The 27,367-nt window shown below is 42.2% G+C and overlaps 1 protein-coding gene across 1 annotated transcript in view; it reads left to right on the forward strand.

Moving 5' to 3' along the window:
* LOC122805524 (estrogen-related receptor gamma-like) overlaps nt 1-27,367 on the forward strand; it is a 590,745-nt gene that overhangs the window by 405,505 nt on the left and 157,873 nt on the right. The window contains exon 5 of the mRNA XM_044075726.1: nt 20,799-20,915. Within this exon, the coding sequence (XP_043931661.1) occupies nt 20,799-20,915 (117 nt within the window). The remainder of the gene's footprint in view (nt 1-20,798; nt 20,916-27,367) is intronic.

Raw genomic sequence — 27,367 nt, forward strand, 5'->3', positions numbered from 1 at the left:
CTCATTTGATTTGCAGATTCATTAAGGCAGGGTCCGAGACTGCTCTGTAGGCCAGACACAAGTCACTCCTAACCAGTCTATATGAAACAGAGTATAGTGACAGGGCCTTCAGTCTGTTCATGTAGGTCATGTGTTGAAGGCCCTGAATATTCTTAATGAGAAACCTCTGAGGTCTGTCTAGCTGCTGCAGGTGTCTGTTGAGGTACATACAGCAGGGAGAATTGTACTCTATTATTCGTATGACGAGTGACGAGTACAAGGGAGTTATAACTTCTTTACCTTTGGATGCTATGCCCTTACTTATGAGGTCTGCAATATAGAAGGCCTGCCTTAACACTGTGGGCACATGATGATCAAAGTCAAGGTTGCTATCAACTTGTGTTCCCAGATCTCTCACCACTGAGTTTGAACTTGGGGGTATTATTAATATTGCAATTTGTAGGGACTTCTCCTTTATAAGAGGGGATGATAATGCATTTTTTGTATTAAGTTTAGGTCTGTGGCTTTGGCACCAATAATTTGTCAGTGTAATCCCATTTTGTAGTATGTTGACATCATTGGGGGATTCAGTGATTGCACCCAGTTTGCAGTTATCAGTGAACTTGATAAGCCACAGGCCATCTAGTTTCACCTCGATTTCTAAGAAATAGATTCTAAACAGTAGTGGACCTAGCACAGATCCTTGGGTAACACCACTGATAACAGGTCTGTGGGTAGAGGTGGAATCCCCAACTTTGACTGTATGCATTCTGTCGGTGAACCAGTTGGCTACCCATCTAATGATGTATGGGTTAATCCCCAGCTGGGTGAGTTTTAATGCCTAAGTAGGGGATTGCGTCAAAGCCCTTAGCTAAGTCAAGATAGGCAGTATGTACTGTTTTGCCTTCATCCAGGGCTTTGATGGCATTCTCGAAGAAGTCCACCAGATTTAACAGGCATGATCTGTCCTTAACGAAGCCAAACTGGGTCAGATCAAGAGTTTGAAGGTCTCCTATATCCTTGTTGATAAGTTCCATGATGATTCTCTCAATGGCCTTAGAGATGTGGCTGGTTAGGCTTATGGGTCTATAGTTCTCAGGGTCTGTTGAAGTACCCCCTTTGTGCAAGGGGATTACAGTTGCTGTTTTCCACTCTGCTGGAACAAAGCCAGTACTTAGACTGTGGTTGAAGAGGGTGCCCAGTGGTTCCACTAACTCCTGATTTAGACTGTTTAGTAAGGAACCTGGGGTGTTATCTGGTTCCATAGAAGCTGTGTTTTTGGCCTTGGAGAGTGTGGTTATGACCTGTTCTTTGGAGATACTAGGTAGAGGAATGATGACAGGTATGCTTTGGGGTATGATTGATGGGCACGGGGGGGGGGGGTAAAGTTTTCACCAAACCTGTCTGCTAGCAGGTGAAGTTTTCACCAAACCTGTCTGCTAGCAGGTTTGCGATGTCCTCCGGTTCAGTGTGAGCGGTACCGTCTTCTATTAATTTGGCACAAAGCTGGGCCTTCCCTTTTAGATTTCGGACATAGCTAAAGAATGCCTTGTGATTATCCTTAGCTAAGGATGCTAATTTAATTTCGTAACTAGCTTTAGAGGACTTTACAAGTTGCCTAATTTGCTTGTTCAAGCTGGGGAAGGTTTTCCTCTTCTGCTGAGACCATTCTCTCTTGTTCTCTGACAGCAGTTTCTTTCTCTTGTTGTATAGCCTGTTTATGCTAGATGTCCACCAGAGTGACTTGTTTTTTCGTGAGGACCTTGTTTTGATGTATTCTGGTATGGCTGAGTCTATACATGTATACAGATGTTTATACAGGGCATTTGTGTACAGCTCCTTATAGGAGTCATCGCTGTCAGTGGTGGCAGGGGGTTTAAAACTATTTATGCTATTGCTGAGGAGGCTATAGTTTGCTTTGGAGAAAATTTTCAACCTTTTTACCCCGGGGGGGAGACACAGTTGTTAATTCAAACAAGACTGATTTATGATCGGACTTTACCTGGGAGAGTCCCACACAAGGGGAGGTGTAGCAAACCCCCTTGTTGCTGAGTACCAGGTTAAGGGCATTACAGCCCCTTGTGGGGGTGCAGACTATCTGTTCTAGAGTATTTGTGTTAACAAAGTCCAGGAATCTTAGGATGAGCATGTTTGTGCTCGTATACGTCTCCCAATCGATAGGATAGTCACCTATGGCCAGGGTGTTTGTATTGTGAGTGACTCAAGTAGGTCCAGATAGGCGGTGTGGTCTTTCTTGGCTCATGATGGGGGAGCTATACCTAACAATGACGTGGAGGGGGGGGTTCCTACTGTTGGTTGAACTTTGTACTGTTTAACCAGTCTTGAGGTATAGTTATCTTTAGTAAAGATGGATACACCTCCTCTTTTGGTCCTTTTCATGTTCATTTTGTGGTCTGAACGTCTGGAAGGCATTGTAACCATACGGCCTTGAACCATGTCTCTGTGACTGCACAGACATTGGCATCTTCCAGAGTAAGGAGTGCTTCCAGTGAGTGCAGTTTCTAATTTAGACTCTAAGCATTAAGCAGCATAACCTTGAGTTTGTCTCTAGAGGATATTTTTAGGTTGGAAATTTTGTTCTTATGGGGAAACAACTACCTTTGCCAGTAAGCAAAACCCAAGAGGTAACAGGTGAAGACCATCTCTGGCAAATCAGAGTGGTCTGTCGACCATTAATCCCAGGCTGATAGATACTGGATCCCCCTGGATTGACACCAGAAGCTAAGCCAATTTTTGAAGTCAATCATTTTATGTTTGTATTGAGGCATCATCCTGGGTGAAGGTAGAATGCTGCTTTGGGCTAGGGACATACTTTCCTGGGACACATAATTTGAAAGCTCAATCATGTCTCTTCATATAGTCCAGTGAGGTAAGTTTCATGTCATTCACTCCAATATAGACTATGACAGAGTCATAACAGTGCATGTTGAGAGACTTCTGTGCATGCGTGATTTGGCAGATCCTGGCACCTGACAGGCAGCTGACCATGACCTTCCCCTGTCCAGCCTGGTGAATGGGACATCTGTGTGTCTCACTATGGAGTCACCTATGACCAAGACATTTGGTTTTGAGGTGTTTTGCCTTGGGGGGGCTTATTGAGTGAGACACTGATACATGCGTTTTTATGTGTAGTGGATTCTGTTGTACTGTATGCAGAAAGTTTGTGCTTGCGAGGTCTCTGCTCTTTTGGTAAATTTCTAGTGAGCACCACCACATATGTGAGTTTGTGTTTTGTGCACTTGGTTTGTGGAAAGGTGAAATGTGTTTGCTGACAACCTGTTTGATATCTGGTTTGTTGTTGCATGAGAGAGAGAGAGAGAGAGAGAGAGAGAGAACTGATGCCAGATTCATAGTATAAATACATCTCTCATATATTGTTTGTATGTTTTAGGAGTAACAAGTTGTCAGTGTACATAAGGCAATTGCTACAGTGCCTCAGGATGCCCATGTCAATCAGGCTGGCTAGATAAACGGTGGAAAACTGTCCGACCATTATGACAGGTGTATTCTGTAATAGGTCGTGGGGAGAAGGCTAGATGGACCAAGTTGTGCTGTAAGACTAGTAAAATCAGCTAATCAGTGAGGAGGTTTAGGAGTAGAAACCTGCATCAACATCTCAAAAATGTGCAGCTGGTTTGCTTTCCAGGCAGCAGTGCACAACTGTGTTGGGCGATGAGAGGCATTTGTCTTTCTAAGTGTTGCATCTATACACGGCAGTGCTAAACTTCTTTGCAGCTAAAGAGTTAATGAATATTATTTGTATACTGTTTATTTGTTTTGTAATAATTTTCATATTTCTCTAAACATGTCAACATTCACATAAGACAGACAGAGCTGCATAGCCTCATATAAAAGCTCATTATGAAGAAAATCATGATGGCAGTAATGTGTCTTGCTTGAATAGTTATTGAGATAGCATAGGCTGTTTATACAAGATTGCAAAATTAATATTCACTACTTTTAGTTTGGCTTACAAAATGTATTTTGAAGCATAAAATTATAAAGGTGAATGTATCCTGAATAGTTTGCCATTTACAGTATTCGGGTAACACTTATGGTTCCAGAGATATGAATTTTTGTTTGAACTGGAAGGTAATACTTTATTTTTTAAAGATTCAGGCCACACCCACTGGGAGTTAAAGGTACACTCTCAAAAGACTGTACTGGAGGGAATGAGTTAATGGCAGCTGAATCAAAAACAAGTGCAGAATAAAACAGTCACAGCAACAAAACAGTAAAAAGTGAAGTAACAGTACAGTGACAAACAATACACAAGTGCAAGAAAAAGATTTAGATTATACTTAATGTTTTGAAGATTTAAGCGGATACCTTGATTTTGTTGGATACACTTCAGACTTCTAGCTTAGAATGCCAAACTCTGAGCAGCTGCAAACCCATGCAAATGCAGTGCTTAAATACAAGCAGATTTAAACAGCTTTAACATAGTCTCCTAACATAAAAGCCCCTCACTGAGCCTTTATTCCAACTTAAATTATACTTGCGTTTTGCAAATACTCATAAGAACAAAAAATATTTTATTTACAGTAATTTGTCCCCTTTAGTGTCTTAATGTCTTAGTGACATAAAGTGGGATATATGCTTTACAGTCCACCCACAAGTTTAACAAAGTCATGTCTTTCTCTGCTCCTTTTTCTTCCAAAAGACATAATTCACAAATGTGATTGATACTCTATAGTCTCCCATTTATTCACTAATTTCAGTGTTGCTGGTCTTCCTCATGATCATCTCCCATCACCAGAATCTGATTAAAGTCTAAGGCACTCCTGATTCTTCTAGTCTTCTGTGCTTTTTTTTTCTGACTCTCGGGCATTTTCCCTTGAATCATTTGAAAAGATTTCACTGTCTGAGCTTTATTGCCATAAAATGAGAAGCAGAGTCCCCTTCTGCATCCATTTTTTTGTTGAATATTTTTTTTTACTCTCTCCTTAGCCTGCTCTGCATAAAAAATATCTTTGATCCTTCCAAGGAAAAAATATTCTGAAAACAGCTGGATACAGCAGCTTGTATCTACATCCTGCCTTTCAACATTTCCTGATCGTTGAGATAAAATTGCTTTTTTTCTGCCAGGTGTACAATGAATATCATTTTCCACAAAAACTCTGCTGTTTCCAATTTTTAAAACACTTTTCTTCCACAGTTTTGTCAGGATCCACTCTTTCTGCTGTCATGATTGCATATGTACTAATGTAAGTCTTGGCTGTTTTCTTATGTCCAGTTTGGAGCATACACTCGATGTGCCTTTTCAGTTAACATGTCCTGCTGTGGAACTTCAGTCCAGTTGTTTATTTGTGCTTTCATAAAGTTAATACAGCCTGTTTCTTTCAGTTTCTCTGGTGCAGCAAAAATCTCAAGTATATGATGTTGTCAGTTTTCATTAATTTCTCAACCACTGGGCTCAGAATCGACCATCTGATCCAACTTGGGCGATACTATAGCTTGTGGCCAACTAAAACTCTCAAGTCCCTCCCTACCCAAAATGCACCAATCCCTAATATACCTCAGATCTTGTTTGCCACTTTTGCATTTAGATGTCTTCAGTTTTATGCTCAAGATTTTTGGATTAAGATAAGTGAAATATTATCATTAAGATATTTTTTCCTGATTTTGATGTATATAAATATATATATATATACATATTCCAGTGTACTCTAGTTACCATTGCTGGTATTATTTTTCTTAGTCTGCAGTTTACCTAACTATCTACACATTTGTATATTTCTTCGTACCATTGTTGGTACTAGCTTTCCCTTTTATTTTTTCCTTCCCTACCTAAATAAGAATTAAAAAAAAAAACAATTATATATATATATATATATATATATATATATAGAGAGAGAGAGAGAGAGAGAGAGAGAGTGAGAGAGAGAAAGCATCTTTAGTCTCCATAGCTCTCACTTTAATTCTCAAAATGTTGAAGGGTTTCAAAAACTGTAAAAAATGCAGCCATAAGCTGCCTTACTCTGATGCACATGATCTTTGTGTATATTGCTTGGGCCCCTGAGCATTTCAATGCTGACTGTGACATTTGTAAGAGATTCAATCTGCGTGCATTATTGGACAGAAGAAATAAACGTATTTTAAAAGGATTGTTTCCTGACTCTTTTTCAGAAGTTTTATTTGAGGCTCACCCCCTCAAAGCATCTTCCAAGGATGTTCCTAAAATGTCCCCAAAGAAGCCTTCTTCAAAGAAATCTAGACCAGATCCGAAGCCTTCCAGATTTGAGAAGTCTTCCCCCTTGCCTAAAACATTTTCAGATAGGGTTCTTCATCTCCGAAAATTCTGCCTTGGATCCGATATTCTCCGTCTGTTGACCCAGTGCCTTCATGAATGTCATCTCCCTTCCTTGAGAGACGAAGATCCAAATTATCATCCATTATTGTATCTCATTCTTACAGAAGTCTTAACGGAAGCCGATATGGACAGAATGATAAGGAAGTTTCTCTTGGCACAAATTCAGATGGGGGTTCTTCCAGCTGAAACTCCTTCGGGTCAAGAAGCCTTAGATCGGTCTACCCCTTTAGTCACAGCTCCTGTGATGCAACAGTTTGTTTCTGGAGTCCTTGGATCCGAGTTTTCCAAGACCATCTGGTTCAGATCTGAGAGCTCTGGTGTCCTTGGATCAGAAGCTTTCTCTGAGTGTGCTGGCTCCAGCGGGTTTGGAGCAGAGCGGCTCTTGGAGCCATAGCATCCTGGCCAGATCTGAGGTGTTGGAGTCGACTCCAAAGTTTTTGGAGCTGTCTCCACCCTTTGGAGCCTTGGCCCTGGACAGCTCGCCTACAGACTCTGCCTCAGGTGGATTGCCTCCTGAGCAGATGAAGCTGGTGGGACAGAGCATTGCTTCTCAGTTCCATTGGCTTTCTTCTGCCTGGGACGGTCTAGCTTCAAGGTAGTGGAGAGAGTGTTCTCTGCTTCGGCAAGACAGAGGGTTTCTCTCCCCCCCTTGGACTTATTTTCTAGGTCCCACGAGTGTTTGCGCCAAGAACCTTGACATTCAACTCCACAGGGACAGCCAGTCCATATCCCCTGGGCCACCCAGCAGTGTATTACCCTCTCTTTCGATACTTCCCTGGAGCACCCCATCAAGGAAGTACCACGGAACAGGAAGTGCAGAGGAGGCACTTGAATTCCTCTCAGGAATCTATCACAGAAGAGACATATTTCAATGAAGAGAAGGGTCCCCCAGATCACCACCTGATGATGTCTCTTTTGGAGACATTCTGGAGATCCTCAAACAGTGGGGTGGTTGGTCCTCCCAAAATTCTTCCCTGGAGGAATCCGTGTTTCTGGAGGCATTTGGATCTGGCCCATCTACTTCCTGGGTGACTCTGCCTGCTGATAAACTCATTGATTTGATCTCTCAGTGGACATGGAAGGGACCTGGTGTGGTTGAACCCATACTGAAGAGACCAGACCAAATTCTTGCACCTCAGACAGAAAGGGAACATTGGAGCAAAGGAGTACCTGTAGATGCCATTGTCATGGCAGCTGCCACGAACAAGGAACTTGCAAAACAAAGTTTCACTGTCCATCCCCCTAATAGAAAGTCTGGGGCTTTGGATAGGTTTGAGAAGTGTGTCTGTGCTTCAGAGACCTTTGCTCTTAAGTCACTGAATTACCTGGCACACTTTACAAGGTTACAAAGAGATTTTATTAAATAATTGTCAGATACTCTTTCAGGGTCCACTACAGCAGAGATTCGAGCTACGGTAGCCTCACATTTTGCAACCTTCAATCCATCTCAAACTCATCCATGAGGCGTATCTCTCATGCAGTTGAGGGTACCTCAAGGGAAACCGGTTCAGGCATCTCAGTAAGAAGACATGCCTGGATGTGCTTGTGTGACTTTATGGAGCTTTTCAAGTCTTCTTTCATCAATGCTCCTTTTGACAAATCTTCCCTGTGTGGCCTGAAAGTAAAGGATACACTGTCCAGGTGCAAGAAAGATGGAAAGACCCTCTGTGTTGTATGAGTGTATTTTTCAAACCTCCAAAGAAGCTTTTCTAGGAACCAGCGCGGGGGATGAAAGATTTGGTTCAAGAATTCCCAGGGTCCTTTCCAAGATCCAAGTGAAGATGGTTTGCCGAGAGGCAGAGGGAGGAACAATAATGGAAGACACTGGCCATGTGACAGAGATGGCCCATAAAATCAAGGGTCTACAGACACTTTCTCTGATGTGCCCTACCAGCTCTCCTGAAAGGAGGCCAGATTGTCCCCCTCTGGAGACAATCAGGTGTCACTTATCCCTACACCAGAGAGCCTGGCTAGATATCACAAAAGACACTTGGGTGCAGAGGATTATTTCCAGAGGTTATATAATTCCCTTTTTCCCTTTCATCTCCATCTTCACAAAAGTCTCCCAGTGTTCCACCTAATCAGAGGAAACAGCAGCATTAGAAAAACAAAAGCTGCTAGAGAAAAGAGTCATCCAAGAAGTCCCACCAGACCAGAAAGTATCCAGAACTTACTCAAGATTCTTTTTAGTGCCAAAGAAAACAGGAGACTGGAGACCAATTTTGGATCTGAGCAATTTGAACAAGTCAGTTCAGCACTCAAAGTTTTGGATGGTCATGGTTCAGTCCATACTGTCTTTTGTAGGTAAGGATGGTTGGATGTGCTTGATAGACCTTCAAAATGCATACTATCACATAAAAATGAACAGGAGCTCCAGAAGGATCCTGTGTTTCCGTCTGGGAGCCAGTCATTACCAGTTTAAAGCACTGCCCTTTGGCCTCACCACAGCTCCTAGGGTTTTCATCAATTGCATGGCAGTGATAGCAGCTCACTTGAGACTGCAGAGATTCCTAGTGTTTCCGTATTTAGATGACTGGATCATTACTGCTCCGACCAGGCATCTAGTAGAAATAGCAAAAGACAAGGTGCGTCAAACTTGCTCCCTCCTGGGAATCACAGTAAACTACAGCAAGTCTCAGCTACTTCTGTCACAAACACTGGAATTCATAGGAGCACATTGCAATACAATGTCAACAACAGCCTCACTCCCCCTAAACAGAGTTCAGACTTTGAGATTCTAGGTCCATTCATCCATCCATCCTCAACCTTTTTTCCCATTTTGCACATGGGGTCGGGGTGTCACTTCAGCAGAGACAATCATCTCGAGCCAAGGTTTACACCACTGGGTGACTAGTCCTTCCGCAATATTTCAGTTGTACCACTCACTCGCACACACACTCTCACCTACTGACAATTTAGAGTGTCCAGTCCACCTACTGCATGTCTTTGGAATGTGGGAGGAAACTGGAGCACCCAGAGGAAACTCGCATGACCGCATGGAGGACATGCAGACTCCGCACAGAGGCACTTCAGCTGAGACTCAAACTGGAGAACCTCTTGTTGTGAGGAGACAACACTGATGAGATTCCAAGTCACAAAAATTATTCACAACAACAGAATTTCAGCCCAATTAATTCTTCAGGCTTTAGGGTCAATGTCAGCAGCTATAATTCTTGTTCCCCTGGCAAGATGCCACATAAGAATTATTCAGTGAATACTAGCATCCCAATGGTAAAGTCTTCATAAAAAGATGTCAGTTCAAACAAGGATCACACAGACATGATTTTATGGGCCATCTCTGTCACGTGGTGGATAAGGGCAGATCAGCTCTTACAAGCCCATCCATTTATTCTTCCTCAACCCACAGCTATAGTGACCACGGATATCTTCCAGATTGGGTGGGGGGAGGACTTCCTGGGGAAAACAGTCCAAGGCACTTGGTCCCCAAAGAGGCCAATTTGCATATAGATGTTCTGGAGATGAGGGCAATGCTTTTAGCATTGCAAGCCTTTTAGGATGCTCTGCCTGTAGGAATAATTGCGATACAAATTTTTTATTTTATTTTTTTTTTTATTTAACATTTGTTGACCGGGAATGTCCGACTACGTTCCACAGATCCTGTTTTCAGCAGAGACCCGGGGAGAAATGCTCCAGAATGGACAACATGTCGGTGGTTTGGTACATCAACAAACAAGGAGGAACCGGATCTTATCCCCTGTGTTGAGAAGCTCTGAGTGTGGCAATGGGCGGTCTCATCTAGTCACTTTCCAGTAGCAACACACTTTCTGGGGAAGTCCAACATGATTTGAGCAGGTCTATTCTTCTCCCTCATGAGTGGTCTGTCAACAAAAAAGTGACTGAAGTAGTTTTCCGTCAATGGGGCCAGCCTTGCTGCAATCTTTTTGCATCTCCCCTAAACAACAAATGCAGCAGCTTCTTTGCCCTAATCCCCCCTCTGGAGGAATTGCTGGGGTTGCTCTGCTCCATGATTGGCCCTCTGGTCTTCTCTATGCTTGTCCGCTAACTCCCTTGATTCCCAAATTCATACAGAAAGTTGCAAGATTGAAGAGCAAAGTCATCCTCACTGCACCTTACTGGCCTCGACAAGTTTGGTTCCCCTTCCTTTGGCCTCATCTCATTTATCCACCTTGGATTCTGGATTCAATTCCAGACCTGCTGTCTCACCTGACAGGCATGGTTCACCGAGATATCTCAAAACTAAAGCTGACAGCATGGTTTCTCCACTTCCATTAACATCCAAACAATCTGTGCTCTTGTCCCGTCCATCATATACTGTTGTCTTCCCACAAAGCTTCCACTAGGAAAATCTACAAGAATAAGTGGAAGAGATTTGTTTGTCAGGCACATCAAGTATCGATCCCTTTCAGCCCCACCACAAAGTGTACTAGAATTTTTAGCAGAAATTTTTAATGAGGAAGCTAGTTCCTCTAACTTTCATATAAGTAGTGACAATTCTTTGGTTTCTGCAAAGATATGCAAGGCCTTTCTAAGAAGCACTATTTTACTTAGACCACTTCATAAAAATCCTACACCTGCATGGGATTTCAACCTTATTCTGCAGGCCTTAATACATTTCCCATTTGAACTAGCTGCAAAATTTTATCGTAAATTTTTATCTTGGAAGATCTGTTTACTAGTCGCCATTACCTCTGCCAGGAGAATTTCAGAACTCCAAGTGTTATCCTCTAAACCTCCCTACTTTGGTTTTCCATACGGCTAGGGTGACATTAAGAGCTAATCCTTCTTTCCTTCCTAAGGTGGTATCAGAATTCAATATCAATCAATCTTTTAACTTGCCTGTTTCTTCCCAAGATTTGAAAACAAAGGTGAATACGTGTTGCATTTCCTAGATGTTCATTGACAGCTGCACTTTTACTTAAACAGAACAAAAGACATTAGAAAATCTGATCAATTATTCATATCTTTTGCAGAAAACAAATTGGGCAAGTCTGTCACAAAAGTGACATTGGCAAGATTTATTACAGACTGCATAGCCTTTGTCTATAATAAATCAGGCATTCCATTACCAAAACCTTTAAAAGCTCACGCTACAAGGTTTATGGCAACCTCGTCAGTATTTTTATCCAGCCATTCCATGAATGACATTTGCACAGCTGCTACTTGGGCGAATCCTCATACTTTTATTACTGATTACAAACTGGATCTGATCTTGGAGGGGGGGCAGCCTTTGGTTCAACCGTGCTCAGGAATATCCTTCCTTAGAATCTACCCATGATATAAGGTAGCTGGGGACTGTGTCCCAGTGGTTGAGGAATGAATGAAAATTGACAACATCAGGTAAAGACGTTAAGTACTATAACGTTCCATCTGTGTTGTCCATTTTCATTCTTCCTCAACTTCCCACCCACCAACCCCCAACCCTTGACATTTTGGACTTCTGAAAGAATGAGATGCTATTAAGACACCACTGTGTCTTTTGTGGAGCTCCAGATGTTGGTTTCCTTTATTAGGAACACTATTCATATAGTTACTCTTTATTTCAACTAGCAAATAAGATCTGAGGTATGTTAGGGGTTGGTACATTATGGCTAGGCAGGATCTTGAGAGTTCTAATTTGGTCACAAACTGTGGTATCAGCAGTGTTGGATCTGATGATTGGATCCAAACCCAATTGTTAAAGAAGAATGAAAATAGACAACACAGATGGAATGTTATGGTAAGTACATAACTTCTAGGTGTGCTGTCCATTTCTACTATTTTTTGAAACAGTTGTTTCAGCCAGTCTTTTCATTTCAGCCTCAATTGTTGTAGTTTTATCAGTTCATCTGAATAGCTAGTTAAAACCTCTTCTATTTTTTCCAGCCTTTATTTGAGTTGATATAGTCTTTCAATGTTTCATTTATGTTAATCACCTCTGAGTACATTTGATTGATTATTTTCCTCGAAATCACTAGAACCCATCTCTTGTACCAAAGCTGAAGTGTGAACTGCTTTATGCTGAACAGCTGCAGGATTCTTGCCAGCCAGGGTTTCCTCTTCACACTTTCTGGTTGATTTTGTTTTTGTTTTTCTAAATTTCTTCTTTGCTGGCATCAAGGCATTATACGTACTAGCCATTAACTGAGTTTTACCCAAGCTGACAATTTTCCTGACCCTTTTTACTCAGTTTCAGTTTTCACACTGGGAGAGCTAAAATCAAGCTGTTGAACAGTTTGCAGCTATCTTCAAGAGGCATAATTTACCTATCTTGTTGGAAAAGCGGAAGGTCTTCTATTTGTAGTACCAGCAATCCATGATGAGTAGCTGGGTGAGTTTATTGATTAATACCTGCTTGAGGAATGGTGTCAAAGGCTGTGATCAAGTCCAGATGTGCCGTATGGACAGTCTGACCATCACCCAGGGCTTCAGTAATCTTTTCAAAGAAGTCAACCAGACATCATCTATCTTCAAAAAATGATTGGATTCAGAGTCTAAAGATTATCTATGTATTATTTATAATATTTACAAGGGTGCGTTGTGTAACCTTGCAGATAATGCTGGTAAGCATTATGGGATTTATGGATACAAGGGTCAGTAGTACACCATTCCTATGCAGTAGGACCACTGTGGTCATTCGGCAAGGCTAGGGGACACAGCTAATGGTGAGGCTTAGGTTGAAAAGGTTTAGTAGGGGCTGAGCTAAAATATGATCTGATGTTTAAGTCTTTATTCATTCCTTACTATTAGGAGTTCAGTTCCGTCCTTGGAACGGAAACGGCCGTTTCCAAGCTCGCGCCTGCCAAAAACTCTCAGCTAAGATCTACCCGTAATGCCTATCTCATAGTTACTCCAGATCTCGTTTGCCATGTTCCTCGTCAGACATGCCTAGCCATCTCTCTCAAAGCTGAGTGGAAAATTGTGATTTTTGATATAGTTTCTCTTCAAAATTTCTTGTTTTTTAGTCAGTTTAGCCTTTTCTCACTATTGCCTATAACCTATCTCTATTTCCTACCCTTTACCTTTGGTAATTAAATTTCTACAATCGTTGGCACTGTCCCTCTTTCCTGCCTTTGGTAGGCCCTTCTTTACCACTTGTGGTATTTTTTAAATACCATCGTTGGTATTCTTACCATTCTATTGTTTTTCTATTAGGATAGCTTTGTTGCCTGTACTATGTCAGGCAAAGTTAAGTTGGGGTTTAAACAGTGCGACAAGTGTGGGCGTAAGATGCTCAACTCGGACGGATACGCTCATTGCATCTACTGTTTGGACGTGGACCATATTAAAGCTGATTGTGACATTTGTGCTAGTTTTAGCAATTGCACACTAGCAGAACATAAGAATAAGGTTATTTTAAAAGGTTTAATTAAAACACCTTTTTCGGAGGCTCTGTCTGGGTCGGAGGTCTCACCCCCTCCAAAGATTAAAAAAAATAAGAAAAAACGGAGTCACTCTGTTCCTACATCTCCGTCAGTTACGGACCTGAGTCAGCTCCGTGCTTCTCTGGCACCCTCAGTGCAGACCTTTTCGGCACCAGGCTCTGTGTCTTCTCCCTCAGTGCCATCTATGATGTTGACTCCTATTTCGGTTCCAGTCTCAGCACCATCGGCTTTGGTGCCATCCTTGGTTATGACATTGGCTCCTACGACTATACCTGCTTTGGAACCATCCCTGGCCACGGTGCCGATAGCTTCTTCGGCTCCACAAATTATGACCTCGACTCCTAAAGTCGAATATCTGCCAAGAACCAGATACTCTCCAATGTACGACCCTTTTTTGGGGCATAGGTTTAGCCCTTTTCTTGAAAGACCTGATTCTCCTTCAGCAGCTTCTTTTAGATCCACCATGAGTTTTTCTGAATTAGACCTAGTGCGGGTTGTGGACCAGTTTCTGGAAGCTAGGGGATTGCCCACTCCAGCTAGACCTTCCGTCCCTCTTGGCTCAGAATCCTTTACAGCATATTCCCCTGTTTATCCTCCTCCGGCCTCTACCCAGGTTCTGGAGATCTCAGTAACTATGTCCACCCCGGTGCATAATGTCCCGGCTCTGACTGCGTTTTTTTCCTGTCAGCACCAACCACCCTTGCTGCATCGGCTCCGGTGGAGCCGCTGCTCTCTCGGAGCAGTGTTTGGACTGTTGTTGGTACCTAGCCCAGCAACTGTTTTTTCACTGGCGCCATCTGTGTTCACGGCTCCAACGGCTTCCAGTCCTCTTGGAGCTCCTAACCTGGAGGCGGACTCCTCAGGGTGGGGTGTGAACCTGGTTCCGAGGTTGTCCTTCTCGCCTCCAGGCTCCCATCCCTCTTCAGGCAGGTGATGGAGAGGGTCCTTAACTCTGCAGGCTCGCAGTCAGCATCAATGGCATCAGCATCAGGAACCCCCCCCCCCTTAGCATGCAGCTGTCTCAACCCCCTACTTCGGGATCCCGGGCACGGGAGCTACAAGACCCCCCTTTGAATGGAACCCCTTCTCCAGAGTCCTCCTCAGAAGATCCCACTGGGGAGCCACCCCAGAAGAAACGGTGCAAGAGGAAGCACCTTGATTCCCCGGAGGAATCTATCACCGAAGACACCGATTGTGATGAGGGGAAAGGGTCCCCACGGTCTCCCCCAGACGATGTCTCATTCAGAGACATTCTCAAAATCCTCAAGCAGCGGGGAGACTGTGGAAGATCTCTAATCCTTATTCTGAGGAATCTGTGTTCTTGCAGGCCTTCTGTGCCTGGCCATCTACTTCCTGGGTGACCCCACCTACAGATCTGCTTGTTAAGCTCATCGTGCAGCGTGCCTGGAAGGCCCCAGACAACATAGATCCTGTCCCCCAGAGGCCAGACAAAATTCTATCCACACATGAAGACCAGCCCTACTGGTCCAAGCAGTTGGTTCCATGGTCATGGCAGCAGCCACCAAGAGGGAACTTGCAGAAGATAGTTCTACTTTCCATCCTCCGAACAGGGAGTCTCAGACCTTGGACAGACTAGGGAAGCGGACATATGCTTCAGCGACCTTTGCCATTCAGTCACTGAACTGTCTAGCACACTTCACTCGCCTTCAAAGAGACCTAATATCTGAACTGTCCTCCTCTTTGGTGGGGGTACTACCTGATGAGGTGCGTGATGCTGTTGCCTCGCTAGCGATGCGTTTGATATCTCACACCACCGAGGGGGCAGCTCGAGCTGCTGCATCAGGCATTGTCATGAGACGCAATGCTTGGATGCAGTTTTGTGAGTTTACAGACCCCTTTAAATCTTCCTGCGTCAATGCACTGGTCGACGAATCTGCACTTTTTGGTCCCAAAGTACAAGACACACTTGCACGAAGTGAGAAAGACAGAAAGACCTTGTCTGCTGTGGGCATATGCTTTTCCACCCCCAGAGGTCCTACTCCAGAAACAAGAAGGGAGGAAAACTGTGGTTCTAGAAATCCCAAGGATCTTTTCATGACTCTCGTGGTGAGCAATCCCCCCAGGGCAGAGGGGGCAACTCATCTGGAAGATACCCCTTTCGGGGTAGAGGGGGTCAGCGTAACCAGGGCATAGAGATTCCTTCTCCGCCAGATCCTACCAGCACGCCTAAGCAGCAGCCCAATTGCTTTCCTCTGGAACGAGTCGGGGGTCGTTTTTCTCTGCCCCTACCAGCCTGGCAACTTATTACTACTGATGTTTGTGTGCAGAGAATAATATCCAGAGGCTACCAGATACCATCCGATTTAACTCTCAAACCCGTCAAACGAATCCCCAATATACCACCCAATCAGAGGGAATTAAAAATAGTCATCCAACCAGTCCCACCAGACCTGAGAGGACCCGGATTTTACTAGAGGTTCTTTTTAGTGCCAAAAAGACGGGACTGGAGACCAATCCTGGATCTCAGCCTATTGAACAAATTTATCAAACCTCAAAAATTCCAGATGGTCACGGCACAGTCCATTCTCCCCTTCCTAGGGAGGGACAACTGGATGTGCTCTATAGACTTCCAGGATGCATACTACCACATAAAGATGGATCACCGTTCCCGGAGGTTACTCCGCTTCCGGCTGGGAGCCAATCGCTACCAGTTCAGGGCACTGCCATTCGGTCTCTTGACAGCCCCCCGAGTGTTCACCAAATGTATGGCAGTTGTGGTAGCTCATCTTTGACTACAAGGATTCCAGGTGTTTCCTTATCTAGACGATTGGCTCCTTATTGCTCTGACCAAGAATCTTCTAATCCACAGCCCCTCTTACACTCAAGGTCTCGCTCTCTGCTTGGGGATTACAATCAACAAGGACAAATCTCAAATGTCCCCAGCAAAGATATTGGAATTTATTGGAGCAATCTTCGACACAACATCCTGTCAAGCTTCTCTCCCTCCTCACAAGCTTTCAGAAATAAGACACCAAATCCAAGCCCTCCTTCCACAGACCTGTGTACCAGCACGTCTTGTACTGCAACTCTTAGGCTCCATGGTGGCTGCCATTAGTTTAGTACCACTGGCAAGGCTGCATATGAGAATCCTACAGTGGCTCCTTTCCGCACAATGGTCGATCTTAACTCACCCACTCGACCACATGATACGTCTTACAAACTGTTACAAGGAAGAAATACTATAGTGGATGAATTCACAAACGAATCTTTGGTGATGTCCGTTCTGTCTTCCCCAGCCCACGGCCACGATGACCACAGACGCTTTCCTGTTAAGATGGGGGGGCATTTCCAGGGAAAGATGGTCCAAGGCACCTGGTCCCCCATGGAGGCCAATTTGCAGATAAATGTCCTGGGACTGAGGGCAGTTCTCTTAGCATTGCAAGTGTTCCGTACATCCCTACCTTCTGGGACCATTGCAATTCAGTCGGACAACATGTCAGTTGTCTGGTATATCAGTAAGCAAGGCGGAACCAGGTCTTACCCCCTGTGTCAGAAAGCCATGAGGATTTGGCACTGGGCGATAGCTTCCAACCACTTTCTTATAGCAACGCAAATTCCCGGGAGTTCCAACCTTATTGTGGGCAGTCTGACCAGGAAGATCCTGATGCCTCATGAGTGGTCCCTCAATCCTGTAATAGCAGATCGGATCTTCTGACGCTGGGGCAAGCCTTGCTGCGATCTGTTTGCTTTCCCCTAAACAACAAATGCAGAAGCTACTTTGCCCTGATCCTCCCTCAGGGGGAACCCCCGAGAGATGCTGTAATGCACAATTGGCCCCCGGGTCTACTGTATGCCTTTCCTCCATTTCCTCTCATTCCGAAATTCCCCCAGAAAGCTCAAAGGTTGAGAAGCAAATTGATCCTCATTGCCCCTTATTGGCCCCGTCAAATCTGGTTCCCGTTGCTATGGCCTCATCTGATTCACAGCCCATGGATCCTGGATCATTCCCAAGGCCTGTTATCTCACCCTCAGGGACTGATTCATCCCAATCTCCACAGTCTCAAGCTCACAGCTTGGTTCCTCCACTTCCAGTGATTGCCAGGCTGCCTGACATCTCATCTCCTGTTCGTGAAATTATTCTGGCTTCACACAAACCTTCCACCAGGAAAGTTTATTCTAGTAAATGGACTAGGTTCTCTATTTGGGCCAAAGATCAGAACTTAAATCCATTCTTTATGCCTGTTCAAAAGATCCTTTAATACCTGAAGACTCTTTTACATGCAGGAGCCTCAGCATTGACAATTACTGTACATTTAGCAGCTATCGCTAATTTTCATAATGGATTTGATAATTCTTCAATTATGCCACACCGCCTATGCAAGACATTTTTGAAAGGAGTATTACACGTTAAACCTCCGGTCATGCCCCCCTTAGAACCCTGGGACTTGACCTTGGTGCTTCAGTCTCTCACAGGCCCTCCTTTCGAGCCTTTTGATTCATGTGATTTAAAGTTTTTGTCATGGAAAACCCTACTTCTAGTAGCACTTACCTCGGCGAGAAGAGTATCTGAGCTGCAGGCCTTAAGTGTCAAGAGACCTTACTTGAATTTCCACAGGGATAGGGTGTCCCTTTGTAGTGACCCTTCTTTCTTGCCCAAGGTCATTTCTGGATTTTCCATTAACCAATCTATTGACCTGCCAGTTTTCTTCCCTCAGCATTGTAACAGAGGGGAGTACCTTTTGCACACCCTTGATGTGCATCGGCAGCCTCGTTGTTATTTGTACAAGACTAAATCTTTCAGGAAAACAGATCAATTGTTTGTGGCCTTTGCAGGATCCAGATTGGGTAAACCTGTCTCCAAAGTGACTTTATCCTCCTGGCTCAGAACCATCATTACCTTTATCTACCAACAGAATAAGCTATCATTACCTTCCAGAATAAAGGCTCATTCTACCAGATCTATGGTTACTTCTGTAGCTTTCCATTCCAGAGCCTCTATGGATGATATCTGCACAGCAGCCACTTGGGCAAGACCTCATACATTTATCTGTCATTACAAATTGGATTTGGCCTCCAGGGGGCGAGCATATTTTGGTTCTATGGCGCTCAGAAATATCCTTCCTTAGGGCCACCCAAGACTCAAGTAGCTGGGGAATCAGTCCTAATAGTAAGGAAAAAGTAAAGATTTACAACATTAGATAAAGAAGTTATGTCTTACCATAACGTTCCACCTGTGTTGTAGATCTTTATTCATTCATTACTTCCCGCCCTTCTTCCCCCTACCTGGAGTCCTGGTGGACTTTAGGAACTCCTGGTTAGGGTATTTGCTCAAACAGAGCCTCCTACTTTTTTTCTATTACTACCTCTGTTATATAGGGGTGGGCAAACTTGATCTGGAGTAACTATGAGAGGGGCATTATGGGTAGGTCTTAGCTGCGAGTTTTTGGCTGGCGCAAGCCTGGAAACGGCCGTGTCGGTTCCGAGGACGGAACCAAAGTCCTAACAGTAATGAATGAATAAAGATCTACAACACAGATGGAATGTTATGGTAAGACATAACTTCTTTTTTTACTAAAACAAGACCAGGCATGTTACTGGGACCTATTGAGTTGCTTTTCTTGGTTGTTGAACAGGGATAATAGGACATGAGCCAGTAGTGATATTTGCTGAGTGGGGTCTGGGTTCATTGTTGGGGCTGGGGACAGATACTTGGTAGGTGAAGTACAGTTTGAGCTGAATTTGTCAACAGGGCTGTTGGTAATGTCTTCAGGATCTAAGTAGTTTAGTCTCATTTAGTATCCACTCAAAACTGTTCTGTGAGTAGCTTCAAATTTTCCTAAGATGGGTAAATAATGCCTTATGATTGTATTTGGTGGCAGAGACAACTTTAAGTTTGTACTTGAGGATTTTGCTCACTAGATTTAAATTATTTGTATGCTAGACAAAGGGATACTCAGAAACAGTAAAGTTTGTTGGTATGCTAACAGTAGTATATGGGTTTGCTTTTAAACATGCCATTGCCACTGGAGACGGACACTCCAGTGCTCCTATCTAGAAGAGAGTAGTATTTTGAGACATCTTCCATGGCATCATTTTTTTTTTGGGGGGGGTGGCAGTCGAGTATTTATTCCAGTAGTGATTTTTTATGTTGTCAGCAAATGATGAATAGTTGGCTTTAGAACAGTCCCTAAATATAGTTAAATTCTTAAGATTTAGGACATAGACCCTAAAGTGGAATATAACTGCCTGGTGGTCAGACTTGGCCATGGAGGCAGAGGAATACAGTGGAGTACAGATAGAGGACATGCTGGTAAGAACTAGATTAAAGTGATTTTCACCTCTAATGGGGAAGGGGGATTATGTGGCCAAGAAAAGTGGCATCACTGTAGTCAAGGAATCATTATGCTTACTTCGTATGCATTTGCCAGTTGATAGAAGCACAGTTAAAAATCCCCTTTAAGTAGTGCAGTTGTTTTGGTAGCTACTTTCTCAGTTTGACACAGAAATGTTCTTTAATTTGCAATTATGTGATTGTTAATCTTATTGAATGATAATGATACTAGAACTTAAGCACCAGGTTAGTGTCATGCAGGATATGATGTCAGATGTTGATGTTTTGAATAAATACTGATAATCATCCCCAGTTCCCTGTGAGCTTGTATTTATTAAAGGTGCCAAACCCTGCTAATGAAGGAGTGTTGTTGCTGTACTAAAACCAAGACTCGGTAAGAGCACAAATGTGCTTTTTATTTGCTTATGTGTATAAAGACAATAGTAAGTTAATTGTTAAACAGATTTACTTCACTTGTTTTATCTGTAATTCAGGTAGTCTTTGTTTTAGGCCTCAGTCATGTTTGTGACAGATTACTCCATTTTGTTGCTTAAACAATTCAAGACTTGTTACATTCCTAGACTGAACTTTTTATTTATTCTAGGTAAAATTCTGATCATTACCTAGAATTCTGAAAAAAAATTTATATTTCATACTGAAATGTGTTTTTATGTGTATGTGTGTTTGTGCATGTGTTTTTGTGTGCGTATCTGTTTGTGTTTGTTAAAAGAAATGAGTATAATTTGTACATTTTTGTTTCTTTCAAAAATGTTTAGCAATAAAAAATAAAATCTGCATCTCTAATTTTTCAACTATAGTGCTTAAGTTCTCTGCCTTTGTCTTTTCACAGGTAACATTGAGTACAGCTGTCCAGCTACAAATGAGTGTGAGATTACCAAAAGAAGAAGGAAAGCGTGCCAGGCATGCCGCTTCATGAAGTGTCTGAAAGTAGGAATGTTAAAAGAAGGTAGATAATCGGGGAAAAAAAATTATCCAAGTCTTAATGATATACTTGTTACAGCAAATGTTTTATTGCATGTCCTGTGTCTACCTTATGCATTGCAGTATAAAGGGGTACAGTGCACACTCATCCTCATTTTTTATTGCCCTAGCTAAGAAGTAGCTTCAGAGATAAAGGTATTTTTGTGACTTAATTTGGTATGTTCATAGCCTCAGTGTTATCACTCAGAAGTACAGAAAAAACTGTATTAAATGTCCACTGCTTCAATGCAAGTCTCTGCAAACAGTTGTTTAAGTTGTTTATGCTAAGGGCTTCCAAGGTGGAAGTCAGATGTGACCCTATTGATATATTCGCCAATAGTGCAGAAAATTAGTGGCTGTCTTTTCTCATTACAGTTTGAATAATGTGTGCTCTGTCTGTGGTACTACCCTGATGTCAGTCTAAAAAGAAACAGAGAAGGACTAAAAGAAGGACTACTTGTATTATTAGTGATCCAGCCCTCAACAATCTTTGTTCATTCCTAGTATCGCTTTATTGAGTACATTGGTGTTGGTGCATCTGGCTGCTTTGGTCTTAGTGTTTTCAAGCCTCATACCCAACATTAGTAGCATCTGCTCCCTTTTTTTCACCACAAGCCATGTTTTAACAACATTAACGGTGGGCTTTGCACACCATTTGACTTAGTAGTGTTTGCCATCATTTCTTAGAAGATCCATCAACTGCTGCAAATGGGCCACTGGTTCTTCTTAAGAATGATGGAGTTTTAAGCAGGGTTTCTAGCAACACTCCCTTTTATTACATATCAGTCATTGTTTAGTTTTTGTCTGTACCTTCTGGCATGTAGAGTGCCTGCAGCCCTAAGGCTTTTGCTTTAATTTCGGCATTGTTATCAATAACAGATTACCTTCTTTTCAAGGATAGCGTTGGGGTATCTACTGTTTAATATGTGTATCCAGGATGGTGAGGCAGAAAGGTAAGTTAGTCTAGACTGTGACAAGTCAGCTTTTCCTTTTTGTGGGTGAAAATTTTTGTCAGTATCCTTCTAATACAGATGCATATATTCTGCTACTTTTTGGATATTATGTAAGTTACGTAATGATGGCCACAGTGGGTATCCATAGTGGAGATATGCATACCAGCTATGAACACCTGTGACAAATGTACATTCATCTAGCCTGTACATTTGTCTATCATCTTCCATCAGTAAGTGGATTTTAACAAGTAGGCAGTCCATAAGAGTGCATGTGATGTAAAGGACTGTGTCACTTTATTTGGTAATGGTTAAGTAATAACTTTGTACTATTTTGTACCCAGATCTTAGACTTACCATCTAGATGATCTGACGGGGGGGGTAATATACCTCTGTCATTATGCTATATTTCCCCAGAAACTGACTTTGAACTGTGCACGTGACCATGGGATGGAACTGAGTGGTGACCTTGCCATAGTCCATCAAGCACCGTGCTTTACAGAATATTCTGAACATTTACTTACTTATCAATTCCCTTTTAATTTTCTTTGTTTCTCTGTGTGACTTCACAAGTTCCTTTATCGATTTGTATCTTTATTTTCAGCTGTCCGTCTGTTGGGACTATGATTAATTAACTTTTACACTGTAATGCTAGAATTACATTTCCAGCAAATTATTTCTTTGTGGAGCAAAGTCTTTATGATACAAATGAGAGCAAAATCTGTTGAAAACCACAAGAAATTATACCACTACATGTGGCAAACCTAGCCTTATAGCAGGAGTAATTTTCATTACACTGATTTTAAAGCTGCTGCTAATCCTATTTTAAACCTGTTTAATGAACAAGAGTTGTATCTTTGTTCATAGCATTAAGTGTGTATATTTCAGCATGGAGTATTTCTTGGGTACCATCATGTTCTGAGATTTCCATGGACTAGATACCAAGGCACTACCAAGGACCTGAATCTTGTTTAGAGATGTGACAGTTGTAACACTGTTTTTTTTGCAGACGATGACGTCCAGTATGATATACTACTGATTGTGAAGTGGTTGGAATAAAATCAGTACATTCAAATCAAAGGTCATGATAGTGTCCCAAATAAAAGAGCAGATTGCTGTTTGCAGGTGAGTGGGGAGAAGTTACCTCAGGCAGAGGAATTTAAACATCTTGGGTTTTGTTTATGAAGTTAGTCAGTGCTCGGGGATTAGCCAGTGCCTGGGTGCAATGACAGCAGTACTGCAAGCATCTGTATGAGATTGTTGGTGAAGTGAGAAAGGAAACATAGCATGACATTGTTACTTTACAGGACACTGTTCTTTTCTTCTGCTAAGGTCATTAATTAGTGGCCAAGATTAGATCACAGATAAAATGGACAGAAATGAGCTTCCTTTGCAGGATAGCTGAGTTTATGTTCTGTAACAGACTATCTCAGTATACAATTAAAGCTCCTCCAGTTGAGAGAAGTAATTTGAGATGGTTTTAGATACCTGTTGAGAATGCACCCTAAGTATCTTTCATGGGAGGTGTATTAGACGGATCTATGTTTAGTCATTGAACAGACTAAACATCGAACGGCTAATCATCGAATGCAGATCAGTGAATATTCATTTCTCGAACGTTCCTTCATCTTACCTGTGAGATGGGAAAAGTAACTAGTTAGTCAACACTTCCCCGTCTCACACACGTCAGTATTTCAAACCTACTCAGGTTGGGGGTTTCACCCCCCACATCCCCCTTAACTATATATACCAACTCTGAGACCACACTACACTGGAGAAAGGGGTTTGAAATATGTTGTGTGTGAGATGGGGAAGTGTTGACCAACTAGTTACTTTCCCCATCACACAGGTTCGATAAAGTGAATATTCGATGATTAACCTTTCAATGTTTAGTCTGTTCGATGACTAGATGTATACCTGTATTAGACTTGTCCCCAGGGCAGACCCAGAAAATATTGGAGTGATTATATCTCTCAGCTTGCTTGGGAATGTTGGGGATCCCAGAGGATATGACAGAGACTGTTATATGAGATAGGGAAGTATGGTTTGCCTTGCTACCACCACATCACTCCCAAGGGCAATTGGTTTAGAAAAGGAATGATTGGATTGATGGATAATTTAAAGTTTAGTTCGCAGTCATTTATTTACCCTGCCTCTTGACTTTGACACTTTCATTTGTAGATGCTTGGAAACTTGTCAAGTTATCCAGACAAGTGAATAGCAGTCCACTGCGACCATTTACCCTCATCTCAAACATACCCATCACTCAACGTAACATTTTGTATGAAGTAGGGAATTGCTGTTTTCATTTACACGTCTTCTCATCTTTCATCAAGTAGGATTCTTGTGGCAGTATAACATTTGACTTTTATTCACAGTAATTTGTATCCTAACCTGATTTTTCTAGTATTTTAGTTTCCCTGGTATACATGGCTCTCTATTGCCACCTAGTGTGCTGTATATTGGCTGTAACACATCATTATACAAAATCTGACATTAACTATGCCATCATCTCAACTATTCATCTCAACTATTCAAAACCTTTAGTTATTAAGTTGCATTTTCCAAGTTTGGTCTACCTCATATTTTATCAGTTCCACAACCTACTTTAACTTAAATAATGATATCATTTTACTAAAGGAGTAGTTTTGTGCTTTTTTTCCAGTTGCAGTAATGTTGTTGTTTGTCTTTCGGCTTTTTCCCAGTTAGGGATCGCCACAGCGGAACTCCGGTCCGCTAATGATTGGCAGTAGATTTTTACGAAACGCCGAGTTGCCAGCTCGATGCCCAACCTTCGATAAAGGCACGCCCATTTACGCACGCATGTCTTTCGTACACTATTCAACCGCTGGGAGGACATGCAGACTCCGCACAGAAGGCACTCCCAAGCCAAGCCGAGAATTGAATGGGAGAACCTCTTGCTGTGAGGTAACAAGGCTACAGTAATATCTCAGCTAAATCTGCATTAGGCGGATTGCAAAAGAAGATTATCATTTTATGCATTTGTTATGTGGAGTAATATACACTGTTGGTAATTGCTAGATTTGATTTTATTTTATTAAGATAAAGCATTTTTACCCCTCACTAGGAAGTTGTGTTAGTTCCTTGCCTACATCAAACACTACATGTGCCATTTATCTTTGGTTAAATTGCTAATATTCTACTAAATTTAATAAGGTAAGTGAAACTGGAATCCTTAAAGATGTTGTAAGTATGACTTTTGAAGATGAAATTTAATGCTGAAAAATACGCCAAGAAGGTTTGCTAACATGTAGGCACTGAGAAAGTAAAAGTGCTAAAAACTTAAGGCATTTGTAAGAAGAAGCAAAATGCAAAAAAACTTTTATACCTATTTTGACTGTAATGGAGAAGTTCCTTTGTTCCAAAACAGAAGAAAATAGTCTGTACCAAACACTGACAAAGGTCACTAAAAACCCTTGTTATTCAAAGAGACTGTACTTTCAGAGTGATTTCTGCTACAGAGGAAGAAAAACCTTCTCCTATAAGGGAGGAACTCTACAAACTGAATTGAACATGAAACTTACAAAAAAATACAAAAATGTGGAAATTAGTTGCAGAACATATTCCATTACTCTCACTATTCAGAACTCTGTAAAGAAACCTGCTCCAGTTCTTTCAGAATGTAGACTTTTTTGCAGTAGAGTGCTTTAGAATTCATATGGAAACAAGATCGTTAATCACTGGCACCTATCTCGTGTGTTCCACAGTAACATGGGTGAATGTTCTCATTTCCACCCACATCTATTTCAACTGTTCCTTTTCATTCTGAGGTACTTCTTTCATGGTGGGGTATCCTGGAACCAGATATCATTTGGTTGGGTGCCCTGTCCAAAACCAGCTACTGTTTAGTGCAAGTGGATATCTGGCCCACAGATGCCAAAGAAAGTACTGTTGTGTAAAATGCCCCCTTAACAGTAGATATCTTTCCCTTCACTGTTGCAATATTCTTAATGTTGAGGATCTCCCACCAGGAGCAACCCGGCGTTCGTCCAATATACCAAAGACTAATGATCTTGTATGTGCCGTACGTCACACATATGCTCCCTGCCTAGAACGTAGAAAGTGATGTATGGATTCAGTTACCCAGAACTTACTTGCCCAGGAAGAGAAGAGTCTCCATAGGACAAAGGAGTCCATGCACATCCAGAAGGAAAAAATGCAGAAGAAGAAAAAGGGGAACCCTCAGCCAGAAGGAAGTGCAACAGTGAAGAGAGGGACACTTACTGTTATTGTAAGGTTTTACACAGCTGTACTATGTCCTTGTATATCACTGTTGCAGTATTCTTAACACTAAAGAGAGTAAAAAAGCTCAATAAACAGAATGGGAGATGGAAGGCTAAGAAGAGCCCTCAACAAACCCATATGAAATGGTTCTATCAAAGCCTGCTCTGGCCCTAGAAACAATATTCAATTTATAATGCTTAGTAAAAGTATGCACTTTAGACCAAGTTGCAACTTCAAGGATGGAACTGGTGTCCAACTCCTTGAAGAAATCATCAGAAGAGGCAATAGCCCAAATGGAATAAGGTCTAACAGAAGTAGACAAATATTTGCCATGAAAAGTATAACAAAAAGAAATGGTCTTAGACATCCAGGAGGAGATGGTTTGCTTAGAAACACCAAAGCCAATATTCCTTGAATGAAAATAAGCAAAAATCTGATCAGACTTACGAATATCCTGAGTTTTTCCAATTAGTACCTGAGCTGTCTGTGTAAATCCAAGGTATACAAAACGCTCTCACTAGCAGATTGAAGAGAAGGGAAAAGGGAAAGGGAGTTTTACTGACTGATTTAAGGACAACTCATTCACTACCTTGGACATAAAAGAAGGATTTGTACAAAGGGATACCCTGTCCCTCTGAAAAAAAACAAAAAAGATGAATGGCCATAAGGCCCTGGAGCACAAAAACCCTCCATGCAGAAGTAAGAGCCAGCAAAAAAAAAAACAGTCTTCCAGGTACAATGTTGCAAAGAAGCAGAATCTGCAGGCTAAAAAGGAACTGGAGTCAATTTTTCCAAAACAAAATTAAAGTCCCAAGGAGGAGGAATAGGTTTCCTTGGAGGCTGAATATGCAGAATGCCTTTAAGAAATTGTTTCACCTCAAAACGAGAAACCAAAGGATTCAAGGGCAGACAAGCAGAAATGGCTGACAAATGGGCCTTCACAGAACAATAAGCCAGGCCCAACTGGAGCAACTCACACAAATAAGAGAGGACCAAAGAGACTCCCATTGAAAAAGAGTCCTGGTTACAAGCATGGCACCAGACAGAAAATCTTTTCCATTTGGACATATAAGATTGTCTGGTTGCGGGTTTCCTTGCCTCCTGTAAAACCCTGAGCATGTCCTCAGAAATGAGGTGTCAGAAAGGGTTCAAAACTCTATCACCCACAGTGTCAGCTGAAGAGTAGACAAGTGAGAATGGATGAGAGACCCTTTGTCCTGTGTAAGGAGGTCCAACCGATGAG

This window comes from Protopterus annectens, chromosome 6.part1 (genome assembly GCF_019279795.1).
Source record: "Protopterus annectens isolate FY-2018-M chromosome 6.part1, PAN1.0, whole genome shotgun sequence".
Classification (NCBI taxonomy): Eukaryota; Metazoa; Chordata; order Ceratodontiformes; family Protopteridae; genus Protopterus; species Protopterus annectens.